We start from the raw sequence: 22647 nt of genomic DNA on the forward strand, positions 1-22647 counted from the left end.
CAAGCTTATCACACAGAATTCATCTCACTGTTTTAGAGTTACATTACGCAGGTCTTACTAAGACTTTTTAGCTCCTTCACCAAACCCCCTGTGTCTATTCATCATTTCTTCAAAAACAACTTTCTTTAAGTAAAGCTGGTCACTAGGGAGAGAAGTTGTTTAGTTACCTCCTTTTGCCTTGAATTTCAGGCTCAAGTCTCTTTTAAAAAACAAAACAAACAACAACAACAAAAAAATCACTCTTTCCCTGATCCTTCTCTGCTCTCAAAAGCCTCCCTGTCTCATCTTTTCATCTGACTCCAACATTATGTATCACTTTCTGTCCTCAAAGAGGCCTTGCTTACTCTTACTATTCACACATTTTATTCAGTCTCTTTATTCTCATTTAAGAAGAATAAACCAGGTCTCCCCCAAGTTGCAGCATGACCCAAAACATATCTTCTAAAGAGGGTTAGCCCAGAATAAGCTAAGTCAAAGCTTGGCTATATGATAGGATAATAATGATGCTCTGCCTGACTTACAGGATGACTGTGACAACCAAATCACTTAATTATGGCAGTACAATTTGGCACAGGATGCTAGAATTAGGTTAAAAAACAAAATCTGGTTCCAAGTCTCCTTTCAGGAAAAATTCACCCTACATCCCCACAGACCTGTGACAACCCCAGAGGCTCTACAAGAAGCAAAACACAGAAGTGAACTGGGAGATTGAGTGGCCACTGTGGATTCATATCAAGCCCAGCAGTGCAATTCTTCCCATTCCAGAACTCAAGTCGACAAAACTTATTATCTTATGCATTTTTACCGTACATGTAAAAACACTAAAGACAAGGAAATAAGCAGGATAAACATTCAACTTTAATTGCAAAGGAAAGGGTTACTATTTTCAGTACAATACTTACAATGCAATACTATTTACAATTCTGTGTAAATAGAATTCAGAAAATTTAATTTCAAATCCCAGTTAAATTGAAGAGAGGAAAAATACTAAGACAGGACCTGCAGTTCCAAATTATTCTTTTCGGGTGGTAAATAAAATTAGCTTTTTGTTTCACTAAAAATAAAGTTTCAAATAAGTAAGTATATCAGAAAAACAAAGTACCTGTGAGTTTGATTTTGGATAGTCGAGCCAAAATTCCTGGCAAATCATACACTTGCAGCTTCATCTCTTTCCACCGCTTTTCCTCTTTTGTCTCTTTCCCTGCATCTATTGAGTCTTCAATTACTGAGGCTGGCTCTAGTTCTATCAATTCCTTTTCATTTGGCTTTCTGGACAAAGATAGGCTGGGCGGTGAAAGAGGTCTCATCTCATATATTTCTGCTTTGGCTTGACCTGAAGATGTTTTTTCAAGGAAAGGAGATGCTACTGGTTCTGGCTTGGGTCTTACTTGCTGGTTGTGTCTTCTGTTCAGCTGTGTGACATACTAAACAAAAAAGCACACATTACTATAAAACCAAGACCCCAAATGCTCTCAAATGGTTGTTTAGCAACATCTTCAATCAGTCCAGCTTTTATATTATTTGAAAGCTTTTCCCACAGCTTTAATATCTGTTAATTTGGCAATGTATTTATAGAGTGCTATACGGAAATCACTACACTAAGAGATATGGAGAATAAAATTTAGGCCTCAGTAATGGTTTTCAATTTCTGTAGTTTAGAAAAGCCTAGAAATATACGTTCCTTGAAAGAAAAATTACTTGTTATTCATCTCCTCCAGAATTTTCCCTGGAGGCTTAACATTCCAAATACAATAAAAAAGTTTTCAATAATCAAGGGCCCAGCCGGGCACACTGGCTCATGACTGTAATCCCAGGATCCTCGAGCCTAGGAGTATGAGACGAGCCTGGACAACACAGGTAACGTCTCTACAAAAACAAACAAAAAAAAATTAGTGGGTCATGGTGGCATATGCCCACAGTCCCAGCTACTTGGGAGGCTGAGGCAGTACTGTTTGAGCATAGGAGATTGAGCTGTGATTGTATCGTTGTACTCCAGCCTGAACGACACAGTGAGACCCTGTCTCACAAAAAAAAAAAAAAAGACAAAAAAGAGCCCAAGTCAACCTGTTGATTTTTCATATTCTCAGGCAAACAGCATAGGGAGGGGCTCAGTGGTAGGGCATAATCCAGGGCTGAATGATTTTTTTTTTTGAGACAAAGTCTCACTCTGTTGCCCAGGCTGGAGTGCAGGGGCGCGATCTTGGCTCACTGCAAGCTCTGCCTCCCAGGTTCACGCCATTCTCCTGCCTCAGCCTCCGAAGTAGTTGGGACTACAGGCACCCGCCACCACGCCTGGCTAATTTTCTTTAATTTTTAGTAGGGATAGGGTTTCACCGTGTTAGCCAGGATGGTCTCGATCTCCTGACTTCGTGATCCGCCCACCTCGGCCTCCCAAAGTGCTGGGATTACAGGTATGAGCCACCGCATCCAGCTGGCTGAATGATTTTATAGCAGGGCAGGATGAAGACAGAATGTGGGCTGTAGAGTCAGACAGTCTCTACCACTTACTAGTAAAATTAATAACTACTACTAATATTTGTGAAGTACTTTACAGTTTTATGTAATATATATCTCATTTAATCTTCTAAACAGTTGTCAAAGAAGATAGATCATTATTAGTATCTCCTCTCTTTCTCTCTCTTTAACTTACAGATAAGGAAACTAAGCCTCAGAAATAAACTGACATATCAACAGCCAACAACCAGCTATAGGTAGGCCTGGGAGTGGAGTCACCTATGCTGATAACTAGTTAAGTGCCTTTTCCATTACATCACAAAGATTTGAAATTACATACATTAGTCTTAAGGAACTATAAACTCATGAATGAAGAGTTCCATTTACATGAAAAAGGGCATTACACATATTTGAATTTCTCATCTAAATATCCACCATTATCCTTGACCCCCAACTTAAAAAGCCTGAACATTTCTAGAAATTTAAATCTCTTATCAACATATTGAGTTTTATTAAGATTTTAATTTAAAGTTTTAAGTTAAAGATGAGAGAAATGTAAAATAGGACTTTAAATTATAAGTCTGCCGTTCTTTCAGGCTGGCACTATGAGTTTTCAGCTATCATTTTGCCATTCTATTACCCTTTCCCATCTGAGAAAATGCAAATGGCCTTCCTGGCAATTAACAGTAAGTTCCATATTGCCCACAAATTCATGGAGTCAACATGGATTGATGTATGTTATCAATGTCTATTATAAAATGCTAGAAAATTATAAAAACTGTCGAATCGTTTGAATTTACTCAGAAGTGCAACTGCTAAAAAAGACTTTTAAATGTACTGCTGATTTAAGAAAATGAGAGGGTCACACTGTTAAAGCAATTATTTCTCTATTACTGATGTAGTCACAGAACTCCAAAGAATTTTAAAAGATGTATCACAACAGTTCAGCTTTTCTCAATTTTGGCCAGGTCGAAATATGCCACAAGTTTTCAGTCTTTCTCTAAACTTAATCAATAAGTTCAGGATCATACTTTTAACCTCAAACACCAGAATTATTCTGGTTTCGGTCAAGAATAATCAAAACAAGAGATTTGGATAAATTTAAGGACACTAAATAAAAGTTCTTTTCAAACAGCATTTCTTAAAACTTTTATTAAATAAGAATTTCTGAAATTCCCTCAACAGAGAAAAATAAAGGCAGAAGTAACAGAGTAAGAATGGTCTTCTAAACATACCATGCGTTTGAGGAAGCTAAAGTGCTGAAATGTAATCCACTGCTTATTAACATTCCTGAGAAGATGTAAGAACTTGTGAGGGGAGTCCTGTATAGTTCTTCTTTCAAGATACCAGACACAGCCTCCTACGCAACCTATAATAGAGAGAGAAGTGGAAGAAAGGTTAAATGATTCATACTTCTTATCAAATGATGACTACACCTCCCCAGAAGCAAAGCCAGCCACTAAGGTAAGCGCTACACTGTGTGATGGGACAGAGCTTTGAAATAATCTAATCCAGATTTGTGAATAAATGCAATTTACCAGCCCTACTCATTGTTTAAGTCAGTGTAGGTCTTCAGAAGGGCCAGGGAAAATTTTCATTTCAGGATCACTATGCTTTATTACATTGAATGCTGAAATGACCATGCTACAGATCTTTTTAAGAAAATATAAAACAACCCGCTCAGTCAATTTTTCAAAAGTAGAAAGTAAAAAGCATAATTTTTCTTAATAAATGACAATAAATTGAAATATATAGATTTCAGGTTAATATTTTAACTATGTAGGGTAAGACAACAAAAAGGAAGAAGAAACAGTTCTCAATAAAGTATGACTATATCAATCTAGTTAGGAATAAGCTATTTTTGTTGTATCTAAATTTGGCTTTTAGTCATTCTACTGAAACTTCTCTCAAGTATCAACAAATCCAATGCTTCTCTGCCTTGGTCCTCATCCAATTCAAGCCTCCGACAAGCCATACAACACCACAGATTCTCCCGATGGCTTCCATGACACTAAGTGTTCCTGGTTCTCTGCATTCTATTTCTCAGTTGCAGATGGTGTCTATTCTTGCTATGTATGCCACCTTAAGGTAGTCATGTTCCCTCTTTCTGAACATTAAATATTGTCCCTGAGCAAATGTAATTATAGGATAATTTCTGATCTTCAAACCATTTCTAGAGTCATCGGGCCTATTTCCATCTCCTCTCTTGGTATCTCTATATGGATGGATTGCAAAATGTCTTTAAGAGCGTTTTATTCTCAACCAATCTCTACTCTGTTCCCTATTGCACATAAAACCATTACTTATTTAAAACTTCAGGAACATCTTGAACTCTCCTGTTATCAACTAACAATCGTCAAGTCCAATCTACTCTGAAACATAGGTCAGACCTGTCCACTTCTTTCCATTTTTACTGATCATCTTACATTTATCATCTTACATTCGGATTGTGGTAATGATAGCATTCAAGCCAGGACGCGCCTGCCTTCAATACTTCCTTTCCTCTCCAATCCACATTCCCAGAGGCAACAGTTTTCTTCCTGCAGCCCTGAATACATATTACTCACACAACCCACCAAAGCAACATTGCCCATGACCCTCCACTAAAAACACCACACATTTCACATTTGTTCATCTGTTTCTATCATTTCCTTGTTCGCACGCCACTCTCTGTCAAATTTTCTGTCTTTTTCAACTGCTCTATCACTTTATGCCATGTTGTGTAATGCTTCTTCATGCAAATTGTTCCCATCATCTAATTTTTTACTTCCTTGATGGCAAGAATTCTCCTTTCCTCACCACCTTTGTACAACAGCTAGCAGAGCACTTTTATATAAAAAGGAAATAATGTTTGATGACTACATAGCCCACACAGCACACCTGGACTGTGGAAAGGAGAATTATCACAACCCCGAGAAATACATCACAATTTTCTTAGACTGGAGATAAATCGCTTCTTCATTGAAATTACAGTCTCGGAGCTTGCAGAGCGAGACTCCGTCTCAAAAAAAAAGAAAAAAAAAAAAGAAATTATAGTCTCAAACCTGAGTTAATTACGACATGCTTGTTTTCCATAAACATGAAAATGTGTTTGCCTTGGAACCACCTTGGTAAATAACTCTCATGATTAAGTGGGTGGATTACCTGAGGTCAGGAGTTCGAGACCAGCCTGACCAACATGATGAAACCCCATCTCTACTAAACAAAAAGATTAGGCAGGCATGGTGGCACTTGAAAAATTCTAGCTACTTGGGAGGCCAAGATGGGCGGATCACCTGAGATCAGGAGTTCCAGACCATCCTGGCCAACATGGTGAAACCCTGTCTCTACTAAAAATACAAAACTTAGCTGGCCATGGTGGTGCATGCGCCTGTAATCCCAGCTACTCAGGAGGCTGAAGCAGGAGAATTGCTTGAACCCGGAGGCGGAGGTTGCAGTGAGCTGAGATTGTGCCATTGCACTCCAGCCTGGACAACAAGAGTAAAACTCCATCTCAAAAAAAAAAAAAAAAGATTAAGTGGGTCAAACTGAGATTTTACAGAATGGTAGTAAGAAAAAACAGCTAGGAAACTGACATTTCATTTAGCTGAAACACGTCACATTTCTATGAATCAGTGCCTAGAAACTGAAAGACATTTCAGCCTTGTGTAAACAAATGTAAGTTTGAAGATACACAAAGATTATAATAGATACATTAAAATTCTGGAAGCATAAGACCATATCTATTATTCACCATCAACACTGGCTCCTGATTTTAGGATGTTTAAAATTAGGTAAGGAGACAAGTAGCTAAAACATGCTGACATTTTTTATTTTTATTTTTTTATTTTTTTGAGATGGAGTCTCCCTCTGTCACCCAGGCTGGAGTGCAGTGGCATGATCTTGGCTCACTACAACCTCTGCCTCCTGGGTTCAAGCTATTCCCCTGCCTCAGCCTCCCGAGTAACTGGGATTTCAGGCGCATGCCATTGCACTTGGCTAATTTTTTTTTTATTTTTTTATTTTTAGTAGAGAGGGCATTTCACCATGTTGGCCAGGCTGGTCTTGAACTCCTGACCTCAAGTGGTCCACCCGCCTTGGCCTCCCAAAGTTCTGGGATTACAGGTGTAAGCCACTGCGCAAAGGCAGTGATGACAGTTTTTAAATGGCTATAAAATACTTAGAACTTTTAGAAGCAAAATCAGGCATGATACTACTCGATCACTAACACTGTCCCAGTTTACCCTCTCTGCCACCTCATCCCACCGTGCTGCTTTCCCATCAAGCTCTCCTGGTAGATCTTCCAAGTGGATCATAGGAAGTTATACAGACCACTTACTAGCAGAGTTTTTGGCAATTATGTTCACAGCTTCAGGGAGTAAGCTGTCTATTAATGCCTTCTATACCACCACTGCAAAGACTGATGCAGCAACAAACCATGTGGGCCATATGCAGCCCACCTACTGGAACTGGGGAATTCACAGTAGTCAAGCAGAATTGTCCTATAGCTGACAATATAGAATGGAAAGGCAGAAAAACAGCTAATCTGAAGGATGCATGCTGGAAAAACCTCCATACGGAAGAGATATTTCAAGCACTAGAAAAGGATGAGTTCTCTGAGAATGAGTGCCCAGGATCAGGATCAAAGAACATTCCCAGTCAGGGATGGTAGAAGGTAACAAAGAAGTGATTCAAAAAAGAATCACAGGACTTTAAAAAACAACAAACAACAACTGTTCATTATGGAAAATCACAGCCATGTGCAAAAGCAGAAGAGTACCATGAGCCCCCATTACTTATCCCCAAGCTTCAACAATTACCAGACCCTAGCCAATCCTGTTTCATCTATTCTACCTCTCCACTTTACAAACCAAACAGGACCTTTGAGATCACCTACTTCAATTATGTCATTTCATAGATGAGTAAACTCAATTCCAGAAAAGTCAAATGAATTGCCCCGGGATCACACAGACCAGAAGACAGCCATAAAATAACATTATGAAAAAGAACGAAGAACGCAATTTCATGGAGTCACAGTGTCAACATCACCAGATGGTGCAGAGAGCTTGTGTGTGGTAGGTGACAACTGAAAAAAGTTTCTGGGATGTGATCAAAAGGCAGTCCCTGGCGTCTCTTATCTGGCTTCTAATATACACCACCGGCATCACATTCCTCACACAACCATTAGTTAATCATCTAACGTCCTGTTTAATATCTCCATGGGGACAAGTTGCATCCATCCACAAATAACTATTGGGAGCAAACAGTGTACACTAAGTACTCTTCTGGGCACTGGAAACACAGAGGTAAACCAGAGATGGACACTGTCCCTGCTATGACAAGGTTTGTATTCTAGTTGGGAAAAACAAATAATAAACGAGTATGTAAATAAACAAGTATAGACTGTGCTAACCATAATGAAAGAAATAAATGGAATGATGTGAAAAGAAAGAAGTAGGGGGCCCTAGTTTATTATAGGGTGGTCTCTATAAAGGCCTCTCTGAAAAGGTGACATTGAGATGAGACATTACCAAGAGTCAAGGAAGAACATTCCAGCTCCAATATACATTTGTCACTAGTTCCTTCGAGTGAAAGGATATTAAAGACCACTCTGGCGGTACAAAGACAAAAGTCTGATGGGGACTACAGTCCGCTGTCTGCAACTGTCATTATTATCACCGTTGTCATCATGACTCTTTATATTGGAACAAGCCTTCTGAGTGGAAGCAAAGTACTTTCCTTGTCATTGCAAGCCAGTGGCTAGAAGCTGAGGCTCTGATAAGGAGGGCTGTGGAACCCCAAGGTTCTACTATGCTCTGCCCTCTCCTCCAGCTTCCGCTATCTCAAAACCTAAAGCAGCACGAAGACACCGCTCTTCCGCAGAAGCCGGATGGAGGAGGCGGTGTGGACCACCAAAGCTACAGTGCAAGACTGGACCCTAGCTCCGTGGCCTCTTCACTCCAAGCTACTCCAGAGGTCATTTCCCCCACCACACCGGTGGCCGGCCAACCTCGCCAAGGGCTCCCCAAGGTTGCAGCCAGCCGGAACCACGGTCTCGCACGTGGCAATAAGAATTTCTCCCAAGGTCGTTCCCAAGGCGGGTACAGTACCTGTCAGGAGGCGTGAGGAGAGAGCGTGCGGAGATGCGGCCATAATTTACGAGTCTGGGCCGCTCCCCGGGATACCCGTGTCCTCTCTCCTCACGGGACGCTGGGAGCCGCCATCTTCCTTCCCCGCCCCCCTGTGGGCGTAGTTCCGGGCCGTCACTTCCGGCGGGCGGGCTCCGAAAGGAGAGCGCGAAGGCTGGAGGTGGTCGGAATGGACTGGCTGGAGTGCGGCGGGCTGACAGGTCTGAGGCCTGAGGGAGTTCGGGGAACCGCAAAGCACGGTGTGCCTCCGTTGTCCTGAAGAAAAAGCCGCGCGTGGACGACTGGCCGGCCCGCGCTTGCAGCTCCCAGAAGTTGACAGGCATCCTCCGGTGACCGGGTGAGGTGGGCAGGGCTGGGCTGCAGAGTCCTCCCGGGCAATTTAAAGTTATAGCGGGCGGGCGCTGTGGCTCACGCCTGCAATCCCAGTGCTTAGGGAGACCGAGGCGGGAGGATCGCTTGATCCTGGGAGCTCGAGACCAGCCTGGGCAACAAAGCGAGACCCCGCCTCTACAAAAAATGTAAAATTAGGCAGGTGTGGTGGCGCCTGCCTGTGGTCTCAGCTACTCAGGAGGCTGAGGCGGGAGTATCGCTTGAGCCTGGGAGGTCGAGGCTGCAGTGATTGCGCCCACTGCACTGCAGCCTGGGCGACACAGTGAGACCCTGTCTCTAAAAATAAATTTTAAAATAAAAATAAAGTTAAAATTAGGACACTTCCCGGTGACAGGAGCATCATGAGGAAATGGTTCTCGTGGCGATGCTTCCACCTCCACGTCTGATGAATCACACTTTACCATAGTCTCTATCAAATGGGAGCCCAGAGGAACCTCCGTGTTACTTGTTTCTGAGCCACACTAAAGGAACTGAATCATCCAGATATCTCCAGATTGCATGTAGAGGTTCAGATTTGGTGCTCTGGAGTGAAATCCGTATTCCAGTTCTGGCCTTGTGACTTTGTTTGAGCAAATATCCTAAGTCCTCAGAACCTCAGTTATCTAGCAATACAATGGGGTAATAATAGTACATCTTTTATAAGTGGTTGAGAGAATTAGATAAATGTGTGTCATGGGTAGCCAGGCACCTACTAGGTACAGGCCCTAATGGATTATTACCTGTGTTATCATAAGTGTTGTGATTACGGGGGCAGTTCTCAGCATCCCCCAACCCCTCAATCTTCTTTTCAGATTGGGGTTCCACAAGTAAAAAGTAGATTTGAGAAAAGATTCCGCTTTTGAAAAAGAAGAGAAAAAATAGGTAATTGGGTTCTAAAAAGGCAATTTCTTTCTGTGTTTTCAATGATGAGAGGATAGCCGTTCAACTAACATTGCTAGGCACAGGGGACGCTGAAGAGCTTAAGACACCCGCCCGCCCTATTCTGTAGGAGCTTACACTAGACCAGTGAGGGGACAAGAGGTTGTCGATTGTCACTATCAGTGTGATAGGGGTAGTATACAAAGTGCTGCAGAAACCCTGATGAGGTAACATTTCTGTGCAGTTGGTTTAAGGAAGGCTTCAGAGATCTAAGAACAGGAAGATTTTTACAGCACACACAATGAGAACACTTGGACACAGGAAGGGGAACATCACACACCGGGCCTGTCGTGGGAGGGGGGGAGGGGGGAGGGATAGCATTAGGAGATATACCTAATGTACATGACGAGTTAATGGGTACAGTACACCAACATGGCACATGTATACATATGTAACAAACCTGCACATTGGGCCCATGTACCCTAGAACTTAAAGTAAAAAAAAAAAAAAAAAAGAGTTTTACAGCATAGAAGAAAGGGAAAGCACACTCCATAAAGAGGAAAATAGCATTAAGTACTATGTTAAAAGTTTTTGAACTCTTTATAATTTTCCATGTGCTTTTATAAACACTTGTTTAAAACTAGAGCAAAAGTTATCCTAAGTCTGGCACATTAAGGCCCAAAGAGTTTTAAGTAATCCGCTCAAAGTCACCTAGCTGTTGAGTGCCAGAACCAAGACCTGAGTCCCTGAAACCCGTGAGAGTGTTATTTTCACCATGCCATAAGGCCTTACTCACCTAACCATCTTGAAGAGTCATAGCTTCTGTGATTTATAAAACTTAAGTGTTTTTCACCTTGGCAGCCTATCAGAATCAAATGTAGGACTTTAAAAAATTACAGATGTCTAAGCCACCTCTAGACCTGTTGAATCTGAAGAGGTGTATGATAGATGTAGAGAGACCTGTAATTTTCTCTTTAAAGCACCACTGGTGATAATGATACACAGAACTGAGAATACTGGATTCCAGCTTTCACTTCACAACACAGCCATGTCTAAAAGGTTGATTAACATGAATGTTATGTTTCACTAATTCCCAAGTTCTCTAGGCTTATGATAGGCAAGGGGTTTAATAGACATGCACCTTCTTGACCAACAGATATTTCCTTTGTTTTAAATTTCTTTCCAAAAATGGGCACAAGGTAAGGCCAAGTACACAAATGAATGCATAGGTTTTTATTTATTTGTAGAAATTAGAGGCCAGGCATGGTGGCTCATGCCTGTAGTCCCAGCACTTTGGGAGGCCAAGGTGGGCAGATCACCTGAGATCAGGGGTTCGAGACCATCCATGGTGAAACCCTGTCTCTACTGAAAATACAAAACTTAGCTGGCCGTGGTGGTGGGCGCCTGTAATCCCAGCTACTCTGGAGGCTGAGGCAGGAGAATTGCTTGAACCCAGGAGGCGGAGGTTGCAGCGAGCTGAGATCGTGCCCCTGCACTCCAGCCTGGGTGACAAAGCAAGACTCTGTCTCAAAAAAAAAAAAAAAAAAAAAAAAAAAGTAAATGTTTTATGGAAGAAATGCCTGAGAGATAACACATTCTGGCTTTACTGGCCAGGAAATGCACTTCTCTATCTACTATTTATAGTAAAGTTAGCCTAGGCCATCATACTCTCCAGAAAAGTAATCCTTTGGAGATACTTCTGGAATGAAGAGGGTTCCATAGCCATATACATTGACTTGGCCATGAGTAGCTGCAAGGGAAGCAAGGAAAGCTGAAAACAGGGTTGCAATGATTACATTAGGCCAGTCTCAATTCATCACTGTGGACCTAGCCATATTGCTGTCTCAAATCAAATTAACGTTCAACCAAGGAAGAAGCGGGGAATAGATTTTGGATGAGTAACTGAAAGAGTATCACAACTGTTTGACCCACAGCTTTCCAAGCATTTTGAACACAACCCATTTTATGAAATACCATTAAAACGGGAAATAGGACTTTTAGAGATAGGCCTCAGAAATCCATATAGCTCTCTACCTTTTCATTTCTAGATTTGTAAACCCAGGTCCAGAGAGGTTAAGTGATTTACTCTGTGATAGAACATTGACTCTAGACATCCAAGTCAGCATTTTTTCCATTTCATTATGTTGTCTTTTTTTTGTCCCTCAGTCTACCTGTAGCATCTTCATTAGTGAAATAGTGTAGGGCTTCACAATTAGATATAGTATTTATTTGACTTTGAATTTCACATTTCAAGCAAAATATATTTCAGAGGCTATGTTCAGTATTACTTGTGGAAAGAGATAGAAGGAATCAAAAGCATTACTTTTTAAACTAAAATAGTAAATAGATGTAAATAATTGAAAGCATTATTTTTAGCTAAAAGCATTATATATATTATTCCATAATTACAGAAAGTTGAGTTATATCATTCAATTGTGTGTTAATGTGGTCATTACCACTTACGTTTTTTTCTTTTTTGTGTGTGTGGTTTTTTTTTTTTTTTTTTTTTTGAGACAGGGTCCCCCTCTGTCACCCGTGTGGGAGTACAGTGGTGTGATCATAGCTCACTGCAGCCTCAACCTCCTAGGCTCAGTTAATCCTCCTGCTTCAGCCTCCTAAGTAACTGGAACTATAAGCACATACCAGCATGCCTGGCTAAGTTTTAGATTTTTTGTAGAGACAGGGGTCTCACTGTGTTGCCCTGGCTGATCTTGAACTCCTGGGCTTAAGCGATCCTTCTGCCTCAGCCTTTCAAAGTGCAGTGATTATAGGCATAAGCCTCTGTGCTCAGCCTGCTTATATATTTTTAAATAGTATTTGTAAAGCTTTGTACCTTGTTTCTTAAAATTAATATTTAAAAAGCTTGAGAACCTAGAAAATGGAAACTAACCTATACTGTAGTCCCATCTTGTCCTGTAGGTTGGCTGCTCCTTTGCTTTCGAATAGGATTTCTTCTCAGAAAGTCTACATGTACTGAATAAAATCTGCAATTTACACCATATCACATGACTTCGAAGTAAATGCTAACTTTTTCTGAGCCTTTCTGATGTCACAATAGATAAAGACCCAGCTTTCTCTAGGAGCTAAAGGGAGAAAAAAATCCCAACCTAGTATGCAGGATGTAACCAGTTGACACAGAACTATGTATTTGAAAACAAAATAGATTTCAAAACCTAAGGGTAGGCAAATGATTCGAATAGACTTTCTCCCAAGCAGACTTACAAATGCCAAGAAGCATGAGGGAAAAAAACCCTTAACATCATTAGTCATTAGGGAAATGCAAAGCAAACCTACAATGAGATATCATTTCACATCCACTTGGATGGCTGTAATCAGAGAGTCAAATAATAACAAGTGTTGACAAGGATATGGAGAAACTGGAACCCTCATAGATTGCTGATGGGGATATAAAATGATGTAGTCACTTTAGAAAACAGTTTAGCTATTCCTTAGTAAGTTAAACATGGACCTGTATGATCCAGCAGTTCCTCTCCCAGGAATAGACTCAAGACAAATAAAAGCATACATCCACACAAAAATTTATATATGAATATTCATAGCAGTATTATTCATAATTGCCGAAAAGTGGCTACAACCCAAGTGTCCATCAACTGATTAATGTATAAATAAAATGTTGTATATCCATACAGTGGAATATTTGGCCATAAAATGAAAATGAAGTACCAATGCATGCCATGATATGTATGAACCACAAAAACATACCAAGTTTAAGAAGCTGGTCACCAAAGACCACACATTGGATGGTTTCATTTATATGAAATGTCCAAAGTAGTCAAATCCATAGAGACAGAAAATAGGTTAGTGGTTGCCTATGGCTGGGAAAGTGGGTAGAGGTAAAAGAGAAGTGGCTGCTTATGGGTGCAGGGTTTATTTAGGATGGAGGAGGATGAAAATGTTCTAAAATTGATTTTAGTGATAGTTGCACAACTCTGAATATGTTAAAAATCATTTCATTGTACACTTTAAATAAGCAAATTGTATAGAATATGGATTATCTACCAATAAACCTGTTTTTAAATTAGGAAGAGCTACTCAAGGAGATCAAAGGTCCTCATGTTGGACAGACTGCTCATCATCTACACCTCTTCCCTCCTTATAAAGAGTGGAAGATGTAACTGTCCAGAATAAAGGCATTTCCCAGCCTCCCTTGCAGCTGGGTGTGACTTTGCAACTGATTCTCAACAGTGGGATTCAAGAGTAGGCAATGTGTTTAATTTCCAAGAGTTCTTAATAATGAGGTACCAGCCATGTGTTGAAGACAGCACAGCAATAAAATAGGCAGAGCTTGGGTCTCTACTGCTTGTGGAACTGCTGTACCAGTCCTGGACTGGTTTCATGAGAGACAAATAAACTTTTTGACTTGTTAACATGGTGTTGGGTTTTCTGCCCCCCTGTGGTACTGCTTAATTCAAACAATATACCATTAATGCGAATATAGATTAATAGTAAAGTTAATGAGCTCATGTGCCTAACTCATAGTCAGGTCAAAAGCGATAGCTGTTGCTATTAAATGACTCGCCATATGCTTTAATAAGCAAGCAATGACGAGAAAATGTTAATAGTTTTTTAAATATGTGTTTTCAAAAGGAAAATTTAGGGGTCATAATGTTCAAAAATTTATTGTAATAAAGCAATTTGATGAAGTTTATTCATCAAAATGAAGCAATTTGATGAATCTAGAGAAAGCAAAATTTAAAAATAAATAAGAATTTTTATGTGCCTCCTATGCTGTTTAGGAATGAGGGTACCATGAGCCGGACAATTGGTCCCAATTTGTCAGACACAAGATCTGTGATGTGGAAAATGGGAACTTCCTTACTTCATGGAAATATTCCTAAAGACCAACTTACCTTGTTCTTGTTCACCATGCTAGCATCTCAAAATTTGTTCACCAGACCCTAGTTAGAGTTCTCTAGGATAAGGGTGCCCCTCATCCCCAGAAAGGAATGCTAATATGGATAGGTTAAGAACAAGGATATTAATGAGCATGCTGCTGAGAGTTAGGCTTTTGGAGAGAGGATGAAAAGGGATGAACATCTGGGTTTTCACTTGACATCCTCTCTTTGGAGTCCGTCTCTGGATTTTCCTGGCCTTTCGGTTTTTCTCTCTCAAAATAAACCCCCGCCCCTACCCGTCATCCTTGATAGTTCTTCTCCTAGTCCCATCACATTGGGAAGGTGATGACGAGACGAGTCTGAGTATGTCTCTTGCTTGAGATGGGTCTTCTGCTTTGAAAGAGGCCCAGGGAAAAGGAGGGTGCTCAGGCCCTTCCTTGTCAGACCCACCAGATCTAACCCTGCTCACCAAAGTTAGGGCTTCCACATAAGCGTATGGGGCCAGAACCTTAATGTGGTAATAAACAATGGCCTCTCTCTGGCCTTGTCTTCCATTGGAGGCTTTGTGAAGGTCCTGTAACTACAGTAAGTAACCCCAGTGTGGGGAAGCATAGAATATTTTAAGATTTCTTCATTTGACTATCCATTCATGACATAACACTACTGAATTAGCTAGGGTCCAGTCGGGAGACAGAAATCACACCAATTATTTGAAAGAATTTAATCTAAAGAAAGGTTAATGTGGTATAAAGTTGTTAACTGGGTAATCCAAAGGGCAAAAATAAAGTTAGGGTATTGGTAACTAAGAAGCAGCTACCACCTCTGTGGCTGTGGAAGCAAAAGGAAGAAGTTGGAATTATTACAATTTAGAAACTTAGAGGCGTGGAAACTCAGGCTGTTAAGGAGGGGCACTGCACCCCTGGTGCTCTTGTCACTGAGCAGGAGCTGATTGAGCTGGTTCTTTATGTGTTGGGAAAGCTGCAAATGGGGCTAAGCTGCTGCTGAGAATTCTAGAAGCTTTGGAGTGGTGCTCATAGGAATTGCAGGCAGACAGGAAGCAATAGAAGGAGCAAGTCCTCCTTGGCCCAGTCTTGCAGCATTACTAAGGCCTCATTGGCAGAGATTGTGGTTTGCAGGAATGTGGCTTGCATTCTGCCAGCTCTCGGCACAATATGGAAGGGTAGCTTTGGAGCCAGGGCAGATAACTGATGGGAGTTATCTGAGTAGATGTTCCACTCTAAGTGTACAGATTAGAGTTTACAGTCAGTCACCTCTGAGATTGAGTAACTTAAATCAGTTCCTAAGATCTCTTAATAGTTCCTCTGAAGTGACTGATAACATCAGGCTAGGATCCTAGTCTGAGATCACTCCAATCAGACATTACACCTCAGGTTACAACATGTAACCTGCTAGCCACCCTTTTCCATCTTTACTCCCCAGGGCTCGATTCCACACATGAGTTTTGGGATACCAAAACTGAAAAGTGCAGTACTGGACTCAGAAAAAGGAAAAAATTGGAGGGAAATGCACTATAACAAATTCTATTCACTGCCATGGTGTTCTCCCTTTTAAATAAACAGACCTTTATTTTGTTAAGGGAAGCAATATGCCAGGAGATGAATCATGATTGCTTTAAGTTTATCGGAGTACTCTCGGTCACATTTCCAGAGTTTCTTACAGACAGTGATGGCTATGTTTCTCAGTTCTGGCTAAAGAGATATAAGGAGAGACTGGCTGGTAAGGTTTTGGTGGATAATTTTGTTTACCATTGAAAGAGCTGGGCATGCAAAGGGAGGTGTTCTTTCTGCCTTTTTTCTGTTATACTCAGGATGCAAGACTGTGGATGTAATTGCTGGAACTGAGGCAGCTATCTTGCAATGATGAGGTGACAAGCATGAGGACAAGTAGACATGCCAAGGAAGGCAAAGCAGAAAAAAATAGAGCCCAGCTTCTTGAGGAAATTGTTGAGCCACTATACCAAGTCAGGAACATCTGTCTGCAGACTGATGGCTACAGGCGTATTATGATGCTTAAGCTACTGTTTAGTTGTCTGTTCATTGCATCCTGGATGATGCATTCAAGGAGTGAGACAAGGAGTGAGCAACCTGGCATCAAGGCTTGCTGAGGACAGGTGACATGGAGAGACAACTAGAATCATGTCAGCTGTCCAAAAAGGAAATCACATTTAACAAAAAACAGATTCGAATATGGTGGCTGTTTCTAATATGACTTAAATCCGCAATGGTTTAAATAATGCAAAAATAAGAGAAATTTTGTGCAGATTTGTTTCCTGCCTTGTTTCTTGCAATTTGCTCTGTGTCCAACTCCTCTGATGAGGTCAGAATGTCTGATTTCTTTTTTTTTTTTTTAAACATAGATACAAATGATTTATTTCTGGAAAAACATTTTATAATTTCACTGAATCTCTCTGCGGTTGGCATTTTTCTTCTATTTTGCCCTTTTTATTATTATTATACTTTAAGTTTTAGGGTACATGTGCACAATGTGCAGGTTTGTTACATATGTATCCTTGTGCCATGTTGGTGTGCTGCACCCATTAACTCGTCATTTAGCATTAGGTATATCTCCTAATGCTGTCCCTCCCCGCTCCCCCCCCCCCACGACAGTCCCTCCCCCCTCCCCCCACCCCACAACAGTGTGATGTTCCCCTTCCTGTGTCCATGTGTTCTCATTGTTCAATTCCCACCTATGAGTGAGAACATGCGGTGTTTGGTTTTTTGTCCTTGCGATAGTTTACTGAGAATGATGGTTTCCAGTTTCATCCATGTCCCTACAAAGAACATGAACTCATCATTTTTTATGGCTGCATAGTATTCCATGGTGTATATGTGCCACATTTTCTTAATCCAGTCTATCGTTGTTAGACATTTGGGTTGGTTCCAAGTCTTTGCTATTGTGAATAGTGCCGCAATAAACATACGTGTGCATGTGTCTTTATAGCAGCATGATTTATAGTCCTTTGGGTATATACCCAGTAATGGGATGGCTGGGTCAAATGGTATTTCTAGTTCTAGATCCCTGAGGAATCGCCACACTGACTTCCACAATGGTTGAACTAGTTTACAGTCCCACCAACAGTGTAAAAGTGTTCCTATTTCTCCACATCCTCTCCAGCACCTGTTGTTTCCTGACTTTTTAATGATGGTCATTCTAACTGGTGTGAGATGGTATCTCATTGTGGTTTTGATTTGCATTTCTCTGATGGCCAGTGATGATGAGCATTTTTTCATGTGTTTTTTGGCTGCATAAATGTCTTCTTTTGAGAAGTGTCTGTTCATGTCCTTTGCCCACTTTTTGATAGGGTTGTTTGTTTTTTTCTTGTAAATTTGTTTGAGTTCACTGTAGATTCTGGATATTAGCCCTTTGTCAGATGAGTAGGTTGTGAAAATTTTCTCCCATTTTGTAGGTTGCCTGTTCACTCTGATGGTAGTTTCTTTTACTGTGCAGAAGCTCTTTAGTTTAATTAGATCCCATTTGTCAATTTTGGCTTTTGTTGCCATTGCTTTTGATGTTTTAGACATGAAGTCCTTGCCCATGCCTATGTCCTGAATGGTATTGCCTAGGTTTTCTTCTAGGGTTTTTATGGTTTTAGGTCTAACATGTAAGTCTTTAATCCATCTTGAATTAATTTTTGTATAAGGTGTAAGGAAGGGATCCAGTTTCAGCTTTCTACATATGGCTAGCCAGTTTTCCCAGCACCATTTATTAAATAGGGAATCCTTTCCCCATTTCTTGTTTTTGTCAGGTTTGTCAAAGATCAGATAGTTGTAGATATGTGGCATTATTTCTGAGGGCTCTGTTCTGTTCCATTGATCTATGTCTCTGTTTTGGTACCAGTACCATGCTGTTTTGGTTACTGTAGCCTTGTAGTATAGTTTGAAGTCAGGTAGCGTGATGCCTCCAGCTTTGTTCTTTTGGCTTAGGATTGATTTGGCGATGCGGGCTCTTTTTTGGTTTCATATGAACTTTAAAGTAGTTTTTTCCAATTCTGTGAAGAAAGTCATTGGTAGCTTGATGGGGATGGCATTGAATGTATAAATTACCTTGGGCAGCATGGCCATTTTCATGATATTGGTTCTTCCAACCCATGAGCATGGAATGTTCTTCCATTTGTTTGTATCCTCTTTTATTTCATTGAGCAGTGGTTTGTAGTTCTTCTTGAAGAGGTCCTTCGCATCCCTTGTAAGTTGGATTCCTATGGATTTTATTCTCTTTGAGGCAATTGTGAATGGGAGTTCACTCATGGTTTGGCTCTCTGTTTGTCTGTGATTGGTGTACAAGATTGGCTTGTGATTTTTGTACATTGATTTTGTATCCTGAGACTTTGCTGAAGTTGCTTATCAGCTTGAGGAGATTTTGGGCTGAGACAATGGGGTTTTCTAGATATACAATCATGTCATCTGCAAACAGGGACAGTTTGACTTCCTCTTTTCCTAATTGAATACCCTTTATTTCCTTCTCCTGCCTGATTGCCCTGGCCAGAACTTCCAACACTAGGTTGAATAGGAGTGGTGAGAGAGGGCATCCCTGTCTTGTGCCAGTTTTCAAAGGGAATGCTTCCAGTTTTTGCCCATTCAGTATGATATTGGCTGTAGGTTTGTCATAGATAGCTCTTATTATTTTGAGATACATCCCATCAATACCTAATTTATTGAGAGTTTTTAGCATGAAGGTTGTTGAATTTTGTCAAAGGCCTTTTCTGCATCTATTGAGATAATCATGTGGTTTTTATCTTTGGTTCTGTTTATATGCTGGATTACATTTATTGATTTGCATATGTTGAACCAGCCTTGCCTCCCAGGGATGAAGTCCACTTGATCATGGTGGATAAGCGTTTTGATGTGCTGCTGGACTCAGTTTGCCAGTATTTTATTGAGGATTTTTGCATCAATGTTCATCAAGGATATTGGTCTGAAATTCTCTCTTTTGGTTGTGTCTCTGCCAGGCTTTGGTATCAGGATGATGCTGGCCTCATAAAATGTGTTAGGGAGGATTCCCTCTTTTTCTATCAATTGGAGTAGTTTCAGAAGGAATGATACCAGTTCCTCCTTGTACCTCTGGTAGAATTCGGCTGTGAATCCATCAGGTCCTGGACTCTTTTTGGTTGGTAAGCTATTGATTATTGCCACAATTTCAGAGACTGTTATTGGTCTATTCAGAGATTCAACTTCTTCTTGGTTTAGTCTTGGGAGGGTGTATTTGTTGAGGAATTTATCCATTTCTTCTAGATTTTCTAGTTTATTTGCGTAGAGGTGTTTGTAGTATTCTCTGATGGCAGATTGTATTTCTGTGGGATCGGTGGTGATATCCCCTTTATCATTTTTTATTGCGTCTAATTGATTCTTCTCTCTTTTCTTCTTTATTAGTCTTGCTAGCGGTCTATCAATTTTGTTGATCTTTTCAAAAAACCAGCTCCTGGATTCATTAATTTTTTGGAGGGTTTTTTGTGTCTGTATTTCCTTCAGTTCTGCTCTGATTTTAGTTATTTTTTGCCTTCTGCTAGCTTTTGAATGTGTTTGCTCTTGCTTTTCTAGTTCTTTTAATTGTGATGTTAGGGTGTCAATTTTGGATCTTTCCTGCTTTCTCTTGTGGGCATTTAGTGCTATAAATTTCCCTCTACACACTGCTTTGAATGTGTTCCAGAGATTCTGGTATGTTGTGTCTTTGTTCTCATTGGTTTCAAAGAACATCTTTATTTCTGCCTTCATTTCATTATGTACCCAGTAGTCATTCAGGAGCAGGTTGTTCAGTTTCCATGTAGTTGAGCGGTTTTGAGTTTCTTAATCCTGAGTTCTAGTTTGATTGCACTGTGGTCTGAGAGACAGTTTGTTATAATTTCTTTTCTTTTACATTTGCTGAGGAGAGCTTTACTTCCAACTATGTGGTCAATTTTGGAATAGGTGTGGTGTGGTGCTGAAAAAAATGTATATTCTGTTGATTTGGGGTGGAGAGTTCTGTAAATGTCTGTTAGGTCTGCTTGGTACAGAGCTGAGTTCAATTCCTGGGTATCCTTGTTAACTTTCTATCTCGTTGATCTGTCTAATGTTGACAGTGGGGTGTTAAAATCTGCCATTATTATTGTGTGGGAGTCTAAGTCTCTTTGTAGGTCACTCAGGACTTGCTTTATGAATCTGGGTGCTCCTGTATTGGGTGCATATATATTTAGGATAGTTAGCTCTTCTTGCTGAATTGATCCCTTTACCATTATGTAATGGCCTTCTTTGTCTCTTTTGATCTTTGTTGGTTTAAAGTCTATTTTATCAGAGACTAGGATTGCATCCCCTGCCTTTTTTGTTTTCCATTTGCTTGGTAGATCTTCCTCCATCCCTTTATTTTGAGTCTATGTGTGTCTCTGCATGTGAGATGGGTTTCCTGAATACAGCACACTGATGGGTCTTGACTCCTTATCCAGTTTGCCAGTCTGTGTCTTTTAATTGGAGCAGTTAGCCCATTTACATTTAGAGTTAATATTGTTATGTGTGAATTTGATCCTGTCATTATGATGTTAGCTGGTTATTTTGCTCATTAGTTGATGCAGTTTCTTCCTAGCCTCGATGGTCTTTACAATTTGGCATGTTTTTGCAGTGGATGGTACCGGTTGTTCCTTTCCATGTTTAGTGCTTCCTTCAGGAGCTCTTTTAGGGCAGGCCTGGTGGTGACAAAATCACTCCGCATTTGCTTGTCTGTAAAGTATTTTATTTCTCCTTCACTTATGAAGCTTAGTTTGGCTGGAAATGAAATTCTGGGTTGAAAATTCTTTTCTTTAAGAATGTTGAATATTGGCCCCCAGTCTCTTCTGGCTTGTAGAGTTTCTACCAAGAGATAGCTATTAGTCTGATGGGCTTCCCTTTGTGGGTAACCCGACCTTTCTCTCTGGCCGCCCTTAACATTTTTTCCTTCATTTCAACTTTGGTGAATCTGACAATTATGTGTCTTGGAGTTGCTCTTCTTGAGGAGTATCTTTGTGGCGTTCTCTGTATTTCCTGAATCTGAATGTTGGCCTGCCTTGCTAGATTGGGGAAGTTCTCCTGGATAATATCCTGCAGAGTGTTTTCCAACTTGGTTCCATTCTCCCTGTCACTTTCAGGTACACCAATCAGACGTAGATTTGGTCTTTCCACATAGTCCCATATTTCTCAGCGGCTTTGTTCATTTCTTTTTATTCTTTTTTCTCTAAACTTCCCTTCTCGCTTCATCTCATTCATTTCATCTTCCATCGCTGATACCCTTTCTTCCAGTTGATCGCATCGGCTACTGAGGCTTCTGCAGTCTTCATATAGTTCTCGAAACTTGGCTTTTAGCTCCATCAGCTCCTGTAAGCACTTCTCTGCATTGGTTATTTTAGTTAAACATTTGTCTAATTTTTTTTCAAAGTTTTTAACTTGTTTGCCATTGGTTTGAATTTCCTCCTGTAGCTCAGAGTAGTTTGATCATCTGAAGCCTTCATCTCTCAACTCGTCAAAGTCATTCTCCATCCAGCTTTGTTCCGTTGCTGGTGAGGAACTTCGTTCCTTTGGAGGAGGAGAGGAGCTCTGCTTTTTAGAGTTTCCATTTTTCCTGCTCTGTTTTTTCCCCATCTTTGTAGTTTTTTCTACTTTTGGTCTTTGATGATGGTGATGTACAGATGGGTTTTTGGTGTGGATGTCCTTTCTGTTTGTTAGTTTTCCTTCTAACAGACAGGACGCTCAGCTGCAGGTCTGTTGGAGTTTGCTAGAGGTCCACTCCAGACCCTGTTTGGCTGGGTGACAGCAGCGGTGGCTGCAGAACAGCAGATTTTCGTGAACCGCAAATTCAGCTGTCTGATCGTTCCTCTGGAGGTTTTGTCTCAGAGGAGTACCCAGCCGAGTGAGGTGTCAGTCTCTCCCTACTGGGGGGTGCCTCCCAGTTAGGCTGCTCGGGGGTCAGGGTCCCACTTTAGGAGGCAGTCTGCCAGTTCTCAG

General features: G+C 40.7%; 1 protein-coding gene and 1 long non-coding RNA gene across 2 annotated transcripts in view; one reads left to right on the top strand and one right to left on the bottom strand.

Moving 5' to 3' along the window:
* Positions 1–8695, bottom strand: part of LOC100586480 (protoheme IX farnesyltransferase, mitochondrial) — a 142515-nt gene extending 133820 nt beyond the window's left edge. Inside the window, exons 1-3 of the mRNA XM_030799997.1 lie at positions 8544–8695; positions 3690–3823; positions 1103–1424 (exon numbers count right to left, since the gene is read on the bottom strand). Of these exons, the coding sequence (XP_030655857.1) occupies positions 1103–1424; positions 3690–3823; positions 8544–8586 (499 nt within the window). The 5' untranslated portion in view covers positions 8587–8695. The remainder of the gene's footprint in view (positions 1–1102; positions 1425–3689; positions 3824–8543) is intronic.
* A 41-nt stretch (positions 8696–8736) lies between these two features.
* LOC115831516 overlaps positions 8737–22647 on the top strand; it is a 76856-nt gene continuing 62945 nt past the window's right edge. The window contains exon 1 of the long non-coding RNA XR_004027010.1: positions 8737–8919. This is a non-coding gene — a long non-coding RNA (uncharacterized LOC115831516). The remainder of the gene's footprint in view (positions 8920–22647) is intronic.

This window comes from Nomascus leucogenys, chromosome 19, assembly GCF_006542625.1.
Source record: "Nomascus leucogenys isolate Asia chromosome 19, Asia_NLE_v1, whole genome shotgun sequence".
In the NCBI taxonomy this organism is placed as follows: domain Eukaryota; kingdom Metazoa; phylum Chordata; class Mammalia; order Primates; family Hylobatidae; genus Nomascus; species Nomascus leucogenys.